The sequence below is a fragment of the Benincasa hispida genome, chromosome 3 (genome assembly GCF_027475165.1).
Source record: "Benincasa hispida cultivar pf3 chromosome 3, pf3_genome.v1.1, whole genome shotgun sequence".
In the NCBI taxonomy this organism is placed as follows: Eukaryota; Viridiplantae; Streptophyta; class Magnoliopsida; order Cucurbitales; family Cucurbitaceae; genus Benincasa; species Benincasa hispida.
In genome coordinates, this window is record NC_143480.1 from 55,490,425 (window position 1) to 55,506,419 (window position 15,995).

Genomic DNA, 15,995 nt, shown 5'->3' on the forward strand with positions numbered 1-15,995 from the left:
AAGAAATTAAAGTGTTCGATAACTATTTTTAAGTGTATTTTAATCAGTTTTTATAAAAAATGTTTAAATATAAATGAGTTTTCTAAAAAACACTTTTATTCTTAAGTCCATCTAAACGAACCCTAAAACTATAACTCTCATATTAAAGACATGAAACTCATATTAAACCTCCATACATTAATATATTTAACTCTCGTTCTAAATAAAACTCAAATGTAATTAATCATCATTCTTAATTCAAGTATAACTTACCTTAAATTAAAACGTGTTTAACTTTCAACGAATTTTAGAAACATAAATCTTGAGTTCTTTTGAAATTTAAATTGTAGCTTTTGACTTCTAAAATATGTGGAGTTCAATTTTTTTTTCTTTCCAATTCAATATTCTATCATATGAATTATTTATGAGAATTTTATCAAACTGTATAGATTATTTATGAGATTTTATCAAATCATAAAGATTATTTTATGAAATTGTTCTAATCGTAAGGACTAAATTATAAATTCTCAAATTATAAGGACTCAATTTAAATTTTTCTCAAAACCAATAGTACCATATCTACCAATTTTGTGATTTAATCTAATTTAATATTTGGTTAAATTATCATCAACATTATTTAACACAATCACATTGAATAATTTCTAAAAAATCTTTCCTCCCCTATCTATTCTTTCCTCAAGCTTCTTCACTCTCTTACACAACCTACATTAGTCTATCCGACAAAGACGGTAGCCTTCTCAAGAAATTGAGAGCCGGCGACGGCAACCGGTCTCGAAAAATTGGATGGCGGAGGTAATAAAACCCGAACGCCACCGTCACCATCCTCAACGGCACCACGTAGAGCGCCATCGCCACCGCAAAGCATATTCCAGTGAAAATACCGGTGGCGCGTGGGTCACGCCACGTCACCAATGCTTGCACGCGCTCTCCTTGAGTTGCTAGATCCCCCAATAAGCTTTGTACACGTGTCCCAATCACCCTCAACTTATCGTATCTCATCCGTACAACTTCTGGCGATCTCGTGCTCGGTATGTCATCGAATTCCTCATCCAATTCATCTCGTTCGACAACGTCCGTCATTGAAAGCTTCAAATCGAAACTCGAAAGAAGCTCCGGCGATCGGAATTTGTAGTTCCACGCGCCGGTGACGAACACGTAGAACGAAACAGTGGGAATGATCAGATCAGGGAACCAAATCAGAATCACCAGCAGGATGTGGACGAGAATTGTAGCCGTCGGATTCCGCCACGAACGAGTATCGTCAATCCATTTCACGGCGGCGATCACGGTGGCGGCCACGCTGATGACTCTGTACCAATTCGCACGGACTTTTCGCATGCTGAAGCTATGCGATTCGGCGTCGAGCATAAACAGAACGACCTCCCGTCGAAGCGGCGGCTCCGATCTTGAAAAATGACCAACCACCGTCTCCACCGCCGCGCTTCGGAGCAAATCCTGTTGCCGGACTCCGAGAGGCTTCACGTGGTGCATCAACGGCAGCAATGGCTGGGAGTACACGTGTAAGAAGTCCAACGGCGGCGATGTACGGACAAATCGGACGGCGATTTCGAGTTCACCCATTTTTTTGGTTCCGGCGGCGGATAAAACGAGGAGAGGGTAAAAATTTCGGTATACCTTTCCGGTTTTTAATGTGGAGATTCGTATCCGTACTTTGCCGATTCGTGAATCGGGTAGGTCCGGTTCGGTTGAACCGCCATTTTTGGATTCTTCTGTGCTGTCAAAAACTCCAATTGTCAAAACCGTGCACGGGTCGTAAACCTGGCGGAAAATGAATTTTATGTTAGATAAAATCACTAATTTTTATGTGAAATAATTTTTTGGATAAATACCAATTTATATCCTTAAATTTTGGAGATTGTATCAATTTAAATCCTAAATTAATAGTTATATTAAGTTAGATCCTGTATTTTAGAGTTGTATCAATTTAAACTCCAAACTAATAATTGTATCAACTAAAACCACTTGTATAAATATATCAATTTAAATCTTAGACTTTCATAATTGTATTTATTTAAATCTTAAAATTTAAAATTTGGAGATCAAATAGATAGAAGTTTGAAAGTTCAACGACTAAATTTGTAATTTAAGATATGTTTGGTTTAACTTTTCATGTGTTTAATTTTAAAAATAAGTCATTTTGAAAAGAAAAAAAAATTGAGAAATTTGACAATCACTCAAAATAGTTTTTCAATTTTTTTTTATGAAAAATATATTTTTCTCTAATTATTCTAAACAAGCCCTTAATCTAATTTTAGAAGAATCCCATTTATAGAAGAATTTATAATAAAAACCACGAAATGATAAATGTTAGCCAAAAATTAAGGTTAGTAAACCTTTTATTTTTTATTTTTCTTTTTTAAAATTAAACATATAGACACTATTTTTAGCTTCAAATTTCTTGCTTTGTTATTTATTTTTTTTATCAATAACTTAAAAAACCAAATCAAATTTTAAAAACTAAAAAAAATAGTTTTTCAAAAGTTATTTTTATTTTTTGAATTTGGCTAAGAATTAAAAAATTGTACTCAATAAAAATACAAATCAATGTAAAAAATGACGAGAAAAAAAACAAAAGACAAAATGGTTAGCAAACGGGGCCTAAATAATTAAGGCCCCATTTGGTAACCATTTGGTTTGTTTTTGTTTTTAGAAATTAAATCTATTTCATCAATATTTCTTACAATAATTTATATTTTTTTAGAGTATAATGATTAAATTCTTAACCAAATTCAAAAATTAAAAATAAATTTTTGAAAACTACTTTTTTAATTATCAAAATTTGGTTCAGTTTTTCAAACATTTGATCAAAAGTAGATAAAAAAAAAAAAAAAAATTGAAAGTAAAAGTAAAATTCACACACTTAATTTTTAAAAACAAAATGAATGCCAAACGGATTTTAGTTTTTAAAATAGTACTAAAAAAAATCTTTCCGGACAAACTTTAAATTCATGGTTGCAAAGAAAAAATTAAATTTATGAGAAGAAAAATTAAATTCATCGAATGAAGTTTTATATATTTAGGGGAAAAGAATGTAAAAAGAAGAAATATTTTGGGCTACAAATATTTATTAAATATAATATTACCTGCCATGTATATTGTTCATTCCATTTCGGGTCAAAATTGTTGCTGACCGTCCGAGTTCGGACCCACTTCGACCCGTATTTTGCAACACAATACGCATCGGTGGAGCCTTTCCCGGCCGCCGTGGTCTTCATCGGAACCAAATTCTTGCACCCAATCACACCAATCTCAATCACACCTACCGGCGGCTTCCACAGCTGCCTCGCCGTCGGCCGGTAATCGCTACTCACGTGCGCCGCTTCATCCATCACGTGATACCCTCCGTCAAAACACAGCCTCACCTGAATTCTTCCTTTGTAGGATGATCCCTTTTCATCCACAAGTCCAGCGAGTGTGCACCACCGTGCTGTCACTTTCCGGTCATCCACTCGCCGCTCGATGTCAGTGAGTGGGATTTTCACAACCCCTATGACGGTCGGAGATTTCGAGCTACGGCGGCTCTCGACGGTGAAGATCAAGTGGTCGGTCATCGGCTCGGCGGCAACGAACAACAAATCCTCATTCCACGACGGAGCGCCGTTACGGGTTACGACGGGTTTCGTCATGGATACTTGGAAGCCAAGTTGGGCTTTGACTTGAAATGAAGCTTCTTTCACGGCGGTGATCGGAACCACGTCCTGGGCTTCGATCACGGTGGCGCGTAGATACCACATTTTTGGCGATTGATAAATTTTTGCCCTAGAGTTGAAATTCCCGCCGGCGTCTGTCTTCCACGCGTCAACAAACGCGTCGTCAGCTTGAGTACCAATCCACGTGGCTAACATTAAATACCCACCAAAAGCGACGTCGTTTGTTTCTCTTTCTAATCTGTACCATTGTGGGGCCAATGGACTGTCTGGTGGGTCCCGCAGTAGAATATCTGATACCTCAAAACACAAGCCACCTAAAAAATTACGTCGGTCCACGTCGGATGGTGATACGGCGTCGTTTCCTTTGCCATCCCAAACTGAAATCTCCATTATTGAGGCAGAATCTGCTGCATCGCGGCTGAATGCAAACGTTTGGTCCCACTCAAACACGTGGCTCTTTCTGGCTGGATTTGATGTGATCCGTTTTCCAAATGCTTCGATCTGCACGATCGGATGGCTATTAGTGGCGAGTGACCGTGCTTTTACTACTCGCACGAAGAGGTAGTGCATCTTTTCCACAAGATCGAATGCGGACCGTTCGATTGTTTGACTTTCAGTTGACTCCAATGTGTAGCTTGATATCGACGTTGGTCTTCTAATTGGTTGTGGCGCAAAGTTGACTTCTGTATTTTGTTTTGACTCCGTTGGTGGGATCACTTGAGGTTGGTTATCTTCCGGTGATGTTTCTGCCGGCGCCTCCCTCTGCTCCACCACTTCTGGTGGTGGATGGTTTTCGGACGACGGCATTTCGACAACGGGAGTTGGAATTTCTGTCGGAGTACTAATGTCGATAATCGGAGTTTCTGTTGTCGGAGATGCAGTGGCCTTATCGGCCAAAGTTTCTGTTTTCGGAGCCGTTGTGCCTTCGATTGTGGATGTTTCATCACTTTGTTGGGTGACCTCTGATAAATATATCAATAAAGAGTTTAATTTACCGTAGGTAAATGATGTAACGTGTAACATAGTATTTAAATGATTTGGAAAAAAGTACTTTCAAATAAAATATAGAGAAAAATAATTTTCGATATTTAGGTAGTTTTTATTTGATCCTTAGATTTTCAAATGTTACATATTTAGTCATTAAATTTTGAATATTATTTCAATTTAGTTCATAAATTTCAATATGTTATAATTTTATCTTTAAGATTTGAGTTTGTTTTAATTTGGTTCCTAAGTTTTAAGATTTTACATTTTTAACCTCAATTTTTCATTAAATACTCACTATCAATAAATTAATGTCAATTTCTATTAATTAATTAAAATAATTATAAAATAAAATTTTAAATTTAATTTTTAAAATGATAAAAAAAAAACAGTGAAACTTAATTAATTATAATTCTTTTAATGTTTTTTAATTTATTAACCTAAATTAATACTAAAGACAGAAAATGAGTATTTAATAAATAATTGAGGATAAAAAAGTAAATCTTGAAACATAAGAACTAAATTGAAGTAAAACTCAAATGTGAATGATAAAATTGTAACATCTAGAAACTTAAAAACTAAATTTAAACCAAATTCAAAACTTGACTAAATGTGTGACATTTTGAAATATGGACACTAAATAGAAATTAGACCAAAATTTAGGGATGAAAAAGGTATTTTTCCTAAAATTTTATTTTGTATAAATATATATGAGGAGAACTAGTAATTTGGAGTGTACTTAGTATAGGTTCTTCAATGATTTTGGATAATTAGAAAAAAAAAAGTGTTTTTTAACAAGAAAAAAGTACTTATGGAAAGATATTTAAAAAAATTATGTAATCAGAACTTGTAATGTTATTATTTCAAAGTTTTTCCTTTCCATCCTTCAAGGGTTCACTCCAGGGAAAGGTTTTGGGGCTTTTATGTGTTTGTATCCTATTAATTTTTAGATTAGATTATAAGAAATATCTTCGAATTTTGTCATTTTATAAAAAAAATACTTCAATACTTTTAAGAGTTATAATATTACATTTGACCTTTCATAAACGTTTTAAAAATATCTTTGGAACACAAATTCTTTAAAATTTTGAACAAAAATTGATATTCGAAATGATATAGTAGTGATCTAGAGTGAAAATTTGGATCATCACATTATTCTAGGGTATTACCATATAGTTATAAGTCTTGATTTCTGTTTAAAATTTTAAAATGCTTTTTATACTAAGAGTATTTTAGAAACATTTATGAAAGTTAAAAGAGTAATATTGTAACTTTTTAAAGTATAAATGGTATTTTTAAAATAAATGATAAAATCTAAAGGTATTTGTTATACTTTACCCTAAGTTTTATTACTTCTTAGATGATAGAAACACATGATACCAAAACAAAAGCATTTTAGGTTTAAATTTTAATGACAATTATGAATAAGTTAATAGAGTATATAATAATATCAATTTTCAAGTTAAGTGAAAGCACCTTGTTGTTCCAACAAAGGTGATTGCTTTGGTTCTCGCTCTGGCTCTGGCTCTACGATCGTTGGTTCCTCAATTGTATTAACTATATTGCCATCCTCAATCGTTGATGGCGGTGAAATCGACGGTGCAACGCAATCAGAGTAATAAATTCTCAAGCCAATCTCTCCTTGAATCCAACTAAAGAGACTCTTCTTCTCCAAATGAAAATAAATCAAAGCCTCCTCCCCCGTCTTCACAAACTGTGTAGAACTCAACCTGATCCGCCCAAGAAAGTTGTTCCGTCGTGTCGGCCCGTAGTTTCGATCATGGTTCACATCAAGTTCCAAAACATCTCCAAACACGCTCGACGGTGGCCCGACATTGAACTCGAGAACCTCGTTCCACGTCGGGTTTAGATCTTGAACTACAGTTCGTGTCCGTTTTCGTTGGCCGTAGTAGTCGACCACGACGTAAGGACTCGAGGTTCCATGTCCGTCTTTGGGCAAGAGGTTACGAGCATCCACAACTTCAACTATCAGCTTCCTCAATTGGCCAGTGGCCATGTTGCACAAGAGAGAGCTCAAGAATAACAGTGAAGAGTTTCAAAGGAGAGTAGAAGAAGAATAAAAATTGAAGAAAAAGGGTAAAGAGAGCAAGTATGGAGATGATGATTATGTTATGATTTTGTTTCTTTTAAAGTTGTGTGGTGCTTAACTTAGTGGGCAAGCAGCTTTATTGAGACACTTTTTTCTTTAAATCTTCTTTGGTCTTTTTTGCTTTCCTTAATGTGAAGGAGAATTGATTAATATATGTGATGAGGAATTTTCTAAAGTTTTAATTTGTAAATACTTTTTTGTCTTGATAAATAAAATATATATATATATACACATCATCCATCTTGGGTTTGATATATCTAGTTATGTACTTAATATACTAATTGTACGATTTATAATCGAGATGACCACTTTAAAATGTCTCGTGTGACAAATCAAAGTGATCATGATATATTAACTTGTGTTAAAGTGAAATATATAATTGAGTTAGAGGATCATAAATTGGTGATACGTAAAAACTATCATAATAATCAAAATTTTCAAAATTTTCGTCTTTTCTCGTCAAAAATGTACATTTTTAATTTTTCTATATTTAATGACTGTTATTTACAGTCATAAATCTGTGACACGAAAAATTGTCATAAAATTCGAAGAATCTAGATGGAATTGGAGGGATTCATTTGACCTTTTGATAAACACGTGTCTGGCTAAATCAATGGAATTATACATGATATTCAATATGGTTATGAAAAAAATTATAAAATAAATATTAATTAATTTTTATACTTAGTAAAGTTATATGAATAATTGAAATAACCAAAGGAATATTTGACCTATAATATTAATATATATATATATATATATTCTGGTACGCAACTTTTTCAATTCCATTGAGATTTCATTCACTTTAATTTAAACAAACCCAAACTTATAACTCATTGATATTATGAACTTCATATTGTTTTATAATTTCTTTATGGCTGAAATTACAATTTCAAATTACATTTCCTTTGTTAAAATGATTATAATTCAACGGGCATCAAATATGTACTATTGACTTCAAGAACGGAGCTTTGATATCCCACCTCACATATATTGTTAAAAAAAAAAAAGAATTGATTTGTTCTCGACATTGTCAAAAATAAAGAAATTAATAATTTGATTTGTTCACTAAAATAAAATGTAGTATCACTTTTGCTTGTACACAAAAATATGTGAGATTTTGTATATGTTTAATTTGTTTTCTATCAGGATGATTATTCTAAAATTGACTCTAAAAAGTTTAGTACTCAAATAAACAAGTATTTTGGAAATTAACAATTTGTTCCTAAGAAGGAGAGAAGTTGTATTTTCAATGTGATTGTTCGAAAATTATATATATAAGACGCAAAGGAAATTGAAATATGTTATATCAATGTGTTATAGTCAAAAGTATCATTCACATTAAGTGTTATGGGTGATTTTGGATCGAAGGATATAATTGATGTCTAGTGTAAATAGGAATGACAAAGTTAAAAAGAAAACATGATACGAGTCAATAGTGGCAACTTAGAACTAAAATGGGCCTAGGAAAAGGGACTGACCCAAGCCAGTGTGTTCGGCCTCGACTGTGGTCAAACCTTATCAAATGTGTAACGAGATATGTCTTATGCATGTCCTAACCCAAGTGATCATTTTAGGCCTGAAATATGGCCTAAGGAAGATGCTTGTCCTCGGTCAAGGTCGAGGCCTACCCTAGCCTAACATAAAATCGTACACACCCCTTGGTCCAGTAGATTATATAATTATCCTGTACATCGTTATAATTTCATATGAGATAACTTGAATCATATTCGGAAACTCTTTAGCTTCCCTACTCTTTCACTTTCAGCGTGTGCTGATTTTCTCTTTCCAAGCCATATTTTTCTCGCCTTCGAACAAATTCAATGTTGATGTCACATAAAGATCATGTGCATTTTCTCTATCCAAAATCTGGCATCTAACATAAAGTAAAAAAGAGAATAAGGCTTGACGAAAGAGTTTTTTTTTTTTTCTTGTTTTACAACAAATTAGGAGTTTATGATTTTGGATTCTTCGATCTCATGAAAGAGTAAGATATATTATCTAAGATTTTATTTAATTTGAGACAATTGAATAAACAACCTAATAGATTTAAGTATGGTTAATATGAAAGAAACTAAAGAGAAAAACCCTTTTCTCAAAGTAGTTTTGAAACAAATGATGCAATTATATTAAGAGATGGTTTGTTTCGTAGTAATCTTAAATTATTCTTATATGGACATCTAGATTTTTTTTGTTTGTATTGCGGTAATTTTAAAATAGTGAGGTATCCAAAAATACCCGACTTCCTAAAATCTCTCCATTTTAGGCTTCTCCATTCCCCTTAAAATGATGGGTTTTCAAAATTCTCTACTATCATATATCGTGTAAAATTACAATCTTTACCCTTATCCCTAATTAGTATATAATTAACCATCACAATGTTTTTTTTCTCTAGCCACTTTTAAACCTCTCTCACACTTGTGCAAGGTATTTTCACATTCCTTTTCTTACTTTTTCTCCATTTTGCATTCCCTTTTCTTACTTCCTTCTTAATTTTTTCTACCTTTCACATTTTTGTTATTGGTGTTGTCTATTTGATTTTGATCCTTTTGTTTTTTTTATATGAGATTTATGTTGAGATCTTACTGTGAAATGGGAGGTCTCAATGTCTCTCATTTTCTATAGAACGTGCTTTAGATTAGGTTTATATATTTTCTTTTTATTGCATTTTTTTTGTTAAGACTAGACCATAATTAGGATTAATTTGTGTATGTATATGTTTTTTGGAAAAAAAAAATCTTGATTGTGGAAGAACTTTTGTTCTTCTTGTTGAGACTTGAGTCTAGACCTTATTATTACTATATGACTTTCATTTTATGAAACTTTAATTTTAGAAGTCTATCAATTCTCTTAAACTTTTAATTTTCTTTTTTTGAACTTTTAAAAAATTTCTAATAAATTCTTAAGCTCTAATAAAAATTAAGCCAAACCTAGTTCTACGCTAAAAGACACAAAAAAAAAAAAAAAAAAAAATCTATAACTGGTTTGACAAAAAATCCAATGATTGAATGAAGATAAAAGATTTGAATTTTTTTTCTTCTTTTTCTTTTTTTCATTAAATGATTATATTTTGTGTTCAAGTTTGTTTCAAAGTATAAAAAATCTACAATTGTTTTGACAGAAATTCCAACAATAAAATGAAGAAAAAAGATTTGATTTTTTAGTTTTGTTAAAAGAGCAAATTTTTTATTCAAGTTTGTTTCATAATATATAAAAATCAACATTTTTTTTTACATAAAGTCCAACAATAGAATGAAGATAGAAAATTTTTATTTTTTTTCTTGTTAAAATATTAGATTTTGTATTCAAGTTTTTTTCAAACTAGATTAGGTTTTTTTTTTTTTTTTTAATTTCTTCAAATTAGATCGTATATTTTCATTTTCTTCAAATTATATTTTAAATTTTAATTTTTGAAAATTAATTTTTTATTTTCTATTTCCTACTAATTAGATTATGTAATTATATATATATATATATATATACCAATTAGATTATCTATTTTTATTATTATTTTGTTTTTGTAAAGTACATAAATTTGTTGTAAACTAATTTATGTATTTTTATATTTATATTTATTATTGAAAAAGTATTGATAGGATAGTTTTTAACTAAATTTTTCTTATTCTTTGAGACATTTACCAGGTAAATTTAATATTCATGTTGTTAATATTCCGAAGCTTATTTATGAAAAATATATTTATATTATTTGTAAATATGGATCAGCGTACTTTGGGATTGATAGATAATATTGTGACAATGTTTATTGGTGATATAGAATAAAATATTAAATTAATAAAGACTAATTTTTTGAAAAAAAAATAACATAGAAAAATAAATTTAAATTAATAAGAAAACAAATATGTTACACAAATTCGAATTATATTAATTTAATGAGAAAATTACATGAATAGTCGTATGGGCATTATTGGAAGACTACATAAATTTAAGATATTCTCATGCACAAAATCCTTGAAAACAAACACAGCATCCATAAAACATATTCCCTACGAAACAAACATGACTTTCTAAAGATCTCGGGCATCTACAATCCCGGCTATCTATAATTACAGACATCTAAAGATTTCGGGAATCTATATTCCAAAAAAAAAACGGCCCCTAAAATTATAATGTATCTTGTCATTCTAACTTACTAGTATATTAGGATAACACACTACAAGAATTCTGGACTTTAATATCGGTTGACAATCAACATTAAAGGGTTTAATGTCGGTTGAGATAGTGTTATTAAAGGGCTTTAATAACACTAGCTTTAATGTCGGTTGTCAACCGACATTAAAACCTAGAATCCTTGTCCATTTTTTTTCAATTATTGTTCGTTTTTTTTTTTCAATTATTGTTCGTTTTTTTTTTTTTGTAAATACCATGTCCATTTTTTCAATTATTGTCCGTGTATTCAATATAATTATCGTCCAATCCATTTTTAATGTCGATCACAAAGTTAAAAACGACATGTCCCTAAAACCAAGGTAATCAACCTGTTCATGCACAAAATAAATTCTTAATTGTTTGCTTTCACAAATCCATAATAATAAGTTGCAATTTGAGATGATAATTTAACTCTAAAAGCAAGGTAATCAACAAATTACCAAAACTCATAAGTGCTACATAGCAAAATTAAAATTCTGATCCAGCGAGAACTTACTTTTAAACTATAAAATACAAACTAAAACTTGTAAATATACTTCCCCCCCCCCACCCCCAAAATAAATAAATAAAAGTACACACACTTGTTGTCATTATATAGTGTTTTCCAAATAGTCTTTAAATTGCTCCTTCATTATGGTCTCTCCACCATCCACCACAGATTTGATCCAAATCGAAAGCATGACTTCTTGCAAGCAGACAAAAATGGGCAAACAACATATAATAATAACTTATAAAAACATATTATAGAATGTTGCACATCAGGAAAATATGTCATCTGTTCTTCAATATTGCACATCTTCACAAACTTAATATACAATTCCAACCTTTCAAAGTTTATATAATAGAAGTTGCTCATAATACAAAATATACACTAATTATTTTTCCTTAGCTAGAGTTGAACTGAAACCAATAAGCAAAAAACTACTTAAACTAAGGTTATTTTTCCTTTACATTATGTTCATAGCCCACCCCAACTAATCCCAAAGTCCTCGAAGGGTATCTCCAAATGTCTCAAACTCTTTCTACCTTTGAACACTCTTGAGGTGATGAAGATTATACCAAATCCAAGAAAGAACAAATTTTAAACATGGAATTTACAGCAATTGAGCTTTCTTACCTCAGGACACCTTCTACACATTCATCAATGAAAGTGAAAGATCTTGTTTGAAGACCATTTCCCCACATCTCAAACTTGTCTATAGAAGTGAGAACCTTCCTACAGAATGCAGCAGAAGCCTTTTCCCTTCCACCTGTATGAATGAATCGATAGCATCAGATCTTACATTATGATTGTCCAGAGATAACATAATCATTTCTTGCATTTGGATCTACCTTTCCATGTTCCAAATGGATCATAAATGTTGTGGAACCTCCAAGTTTGGCACTCAATACCGAAATCCTTAGTATAATGTTTGCACAACTCCTCTGTAGCAAGCTTCTCCAAACCATAAGCATCTTGGGGCTACAAGACAAACATTAACACAGTTTTAATAAGCACGTGTCTAATAGTTGTTTCATTTCCAAATCATTAACACATAAGTAAATATGAACATTAGTTTCCAATTGCTTAAATTCATGGTAGATGCAAGAACTAGAAGCATAGAAAAACCTGCACTCACATGATAGAAAAACTACACTCACACTAGTAGCATAACTATAAATGTTACATTGTATAAACATGGGGTAGAAACTCATACCTCGTCTTTTATCCAACCTTTCAAATTAAATAATGCTCTTTGACTTGTTTATATTACCAAAATGACTGAGGCTTAAAACATGTCATGTTTAATTCTTAAGTTGATAAAGAAAAACAAACTTAAGTTAAAAGGTATTTATTAACTTCTTTACAACCCATCAATTAATGTTTAAGTCGAATTAGGAATGGGAGTTTGAAGATTGCGTGTAATACTTGAAATTTTAAAGGGAAAAAATGGAAATACATTTGTCGGAGCAGGGGAAGAGAGGGCCTTGTTTGTTGTTGATGGTGTGAGCGTCGAAGGCTTGGTAGAAGTCCCAATTTGTTGGCTTGCAACTGTCACAAAAATCTTTGATCTCATTTGTTAGAGCTCTATTTTCAAAAGTTAAAAGGTATTCATTAACTTTTTTTCTTTCTGAGGGATTCATTTTCGGTCAAATTTAAAAACTGATAAGTAGAGTAGTGAAAATTAAGGGGATATTTGGCCAAGAATGAACCTGGTGACAGTGTGGTGGAGACATGCGAACGACGACGCGTGGTTGTGGCGCTTCGACGGAGACACACAAACGATGACAGAACAAGCAACAGATTTGGCGGAGACACGCGAACGACGATAGAACGAGTGGCAGATTCGGAGAAGACACACAAACGACAACGGAACTAGCAGACCTAGTGGAGATACGCGATGAGGCGGAATAAGCAGCAGATCCGACGGAGACACGCGAATGACGACGGAACGAGCAGCAGATCCGGCGAAACGACCAACAGATCCGAGCGATTGGATGCGGCAACGGGGGTTGCACGACAAACAAACTTGTACGGAGGTCAGATCTACACCAAGTCAAACTCTTCGCCCACGATCGACGGACGAATGGCAAGAGGTTTAGAAGAGAGGAGTGAGAAAGAATAAGGTCTGAAGAGGGAAGTATGAGAATGAGAGGAAAAAGAAAATAGGGGGAGTGTGAAGAGGGAAATGAAAACAATGGGGGGAAAATAGAAAGTGAGAGGATAAATTAAGCGGGTCTTTAATGTCGGTTTAAAACCGACATTAAAAATCCGCTTTTTTTTTTTAAAAAAAAATAAAACCGATATTATACATCCGATTTCACTTTTTTCAACCGACATTGAAGCTCAAAATTCTTGTAGTGACACAACCTTTTGAATAGGGAAGATTTTTCTTTTGTTGATTGAGTCCTTATTGAGGATATTCTTTTTGTTGGGAATACTGTTAATATTGTTCAATGTCATATCCTTCGAAAGGGGAATAAATCTGTTTGTGTCATTGCAACGTTGGTCTTCTCTCAAGGAAGCTAGACATATATTTTTGTAGATAGTGCTCTTCCCCTCTTTGGTTAGAGGTTTTTTAATGTGTTTAGTTTTGGTAGCTTTGTTGCTTGTTTTTTTTAATTAAAAAAAATTTATCATATTTATTTGTGAGTAAGTCATCCAAAGCATGACAGGAGTACTCGAGTACTTGACGAACATGTTACTTTTTACACACAATAGCAAATGGGCTTTGATAGGAAAGTCCTGGTTAAAGCAAACAAAACAAATACTTATTCAAATTACATCATCATAATAAGTTTAAAGAAAAAATTACTTATATCTATATATTACCTTTCATTTCAAGTTTGGCTAAGGCATACATCAATGGTAAGATCATAGAGAAGCTTAAAAGGGAAATTTATGGTTCAAAGAAGAAAAAAGAATACAAATGGGTTTGAAAGGAATTTGAAGAAGAATTATATATTTGTGAAAGATGAGTAGATAGGTAAAGAGAATGAGTCAAAAAGGAGTTGCCTTTTGTCCATAAACAGCTTTTGCTTTTGTGTCACACACCAAACTATTTTAATATTGTTTGACAAAAGATGTCAGACATACCACCACCCCATGTAACTTTGGCAAACTTCTATAAATATGAGACTTTTTTTCTAATATATATATATATATATGGGGGGCTTAGATTTCATGTGATTTCATGATAATAAAGAGTGATTGAGAGACAACAAGAGAGTAATTGTCATTGTCTACTTTATGAAAAGTATTTTCATGCTTACACAATTATACACCTACAAAATTATATATACATATATAGATAGATATACAATGAGTCTAGCAACGAAAAATTAACTAATCTTAGTAAAATTGTGATGAAAAGTTTTGTTGCAAGATTTGCAATGTAAAAGTAATTTTGCCGCAATGACCAATTTGACAAAATATTAGAAGTTTAAGGATCCTATTAGATACTTTATAATTTCATAAATCTATTAGACACAAAATTTAAAGTTATGGGATCTGATATATATAAAAATTGAAGTTGACAGAATAAATTTGTTTAACCTATTTCAACTAATGGATCTTTTTACTTGTTTCTATTTTGATTCTTTTTTCTTTAATGTTATATTTAATATATGAAAAAAAATATGTTAAGTCACTAGTTTAATACTTGAACATTCATATTTTTTTTTCTAATAAGTCCTTGAATTTCAAAAAATATATAAAAGTTATCTTTTAACTTTAAAAAGTTATCTAAATTTTCACTATTTTATTTTCTACATATTCAACATTTGAAAATTAATTCATTTAATAGACAAAAAAAAAAATTAATTCTTTGTCTAATAGAACATTTAAACATTTAAATTTGTGTCCAAAAAAGTACATGAATTTAAACATTTGAATCCATAACCAATTTTCAAAGACAAAAATAAGGTTTTTTTTTTTAAAAAAAAAATTAATTTAGTTTTCAATTTTTGCTTGATTTTTGAAAACAAAACTTAAAAGTAGATAATAAAACAGAAAAACCAAAGATAAAAGTAGTGTTTATAGGCTCATTGTAGAAAATTAAATGGTTATCGAACAGAGCCTTAATATTCTATTTGACATAAAATTTAAATTTACATCTAATAGACCAATGAATTTTAAAATACCGATTTGACATCTTTTACATAAATATATCATGAACCTATTAAATACAAAATTGAAAGTTTAGAGATGTAGAAGATATTTTTAAAATTCAAGAAATATGGATGTGGATGTGGACCAATAGACACAAACCTCAAAGTTTAGAGACTAAAATTAGAATTTAACCATATAATTAATATAGATGGATGTGGATGTATGCAGAGCATAACACTTGCTTTGATGTCTCTTCAAATTTACCATTCTTGAGTTGTATATTTTTGTCACTGAATACTTGTTTATAGAAGAGTAATTCATATATTTTATAAAAATTATCTTCACCTTTTCGATGTAGATCTCAACACAAATTTATTAATTAGGGTCTCGTTTGGTAACCATTTTATTTTTTATTTTTGTTTTAAAAAATTAAGCCTACAAATACTACTCCCACCTCCAAATTTCTTCATTT

The 15,995-nt window shown here is 31.4% G+C and overlaps 1 protein-coding gene and 1 long non-coding RNA gene across 2 annotated transcripts; both read right to left on the bottom strand.

Moving 5' to 3' along the window:
• Nucleotides 1-557: 557 nt before the first annotated feature.
• Nucleotides 558-6,801, bottom strand: LOC150037387 (multiple C2 domain and transmembrane region protein 16-like). Its single transcript, XM_090311535.1, has 3 exons — nt 6,132-6,801; nt 3,105-4,633; nt 558-1,779 (listed from the first exon to the last, which is right to left on the bottom strand). Exons 1-3 carry the CDS (start codon nt 6,670-6,672, stop codon nt 703-705), a joined length of 3,147 nt encoding a protein of 1,048 aa, XP_090167661.1. The 5' UTR covers nt 6,673-6,801; the 3' UTR covers nt 558-702.
• Nucleotides 6,802-11,744: 4,943 nt separating this feature from the next.
• Nucleotides 11,745-12,395, bottom strand: LOC150037388 (uncharacterized). The gene is made up of 2 exons (XR_016528707.1): nt 12,265-12,395; nt 11,745-12,182 (listed from the first exon to the last, which is right to left on the bottom strand). It is a non-coding gene; the product is annotated as an uncharacterized LOC150037388 (long non-coding RNA).
• Nucleotides 12,396-15,995: the final 3,600 nt, after the last annotated feature.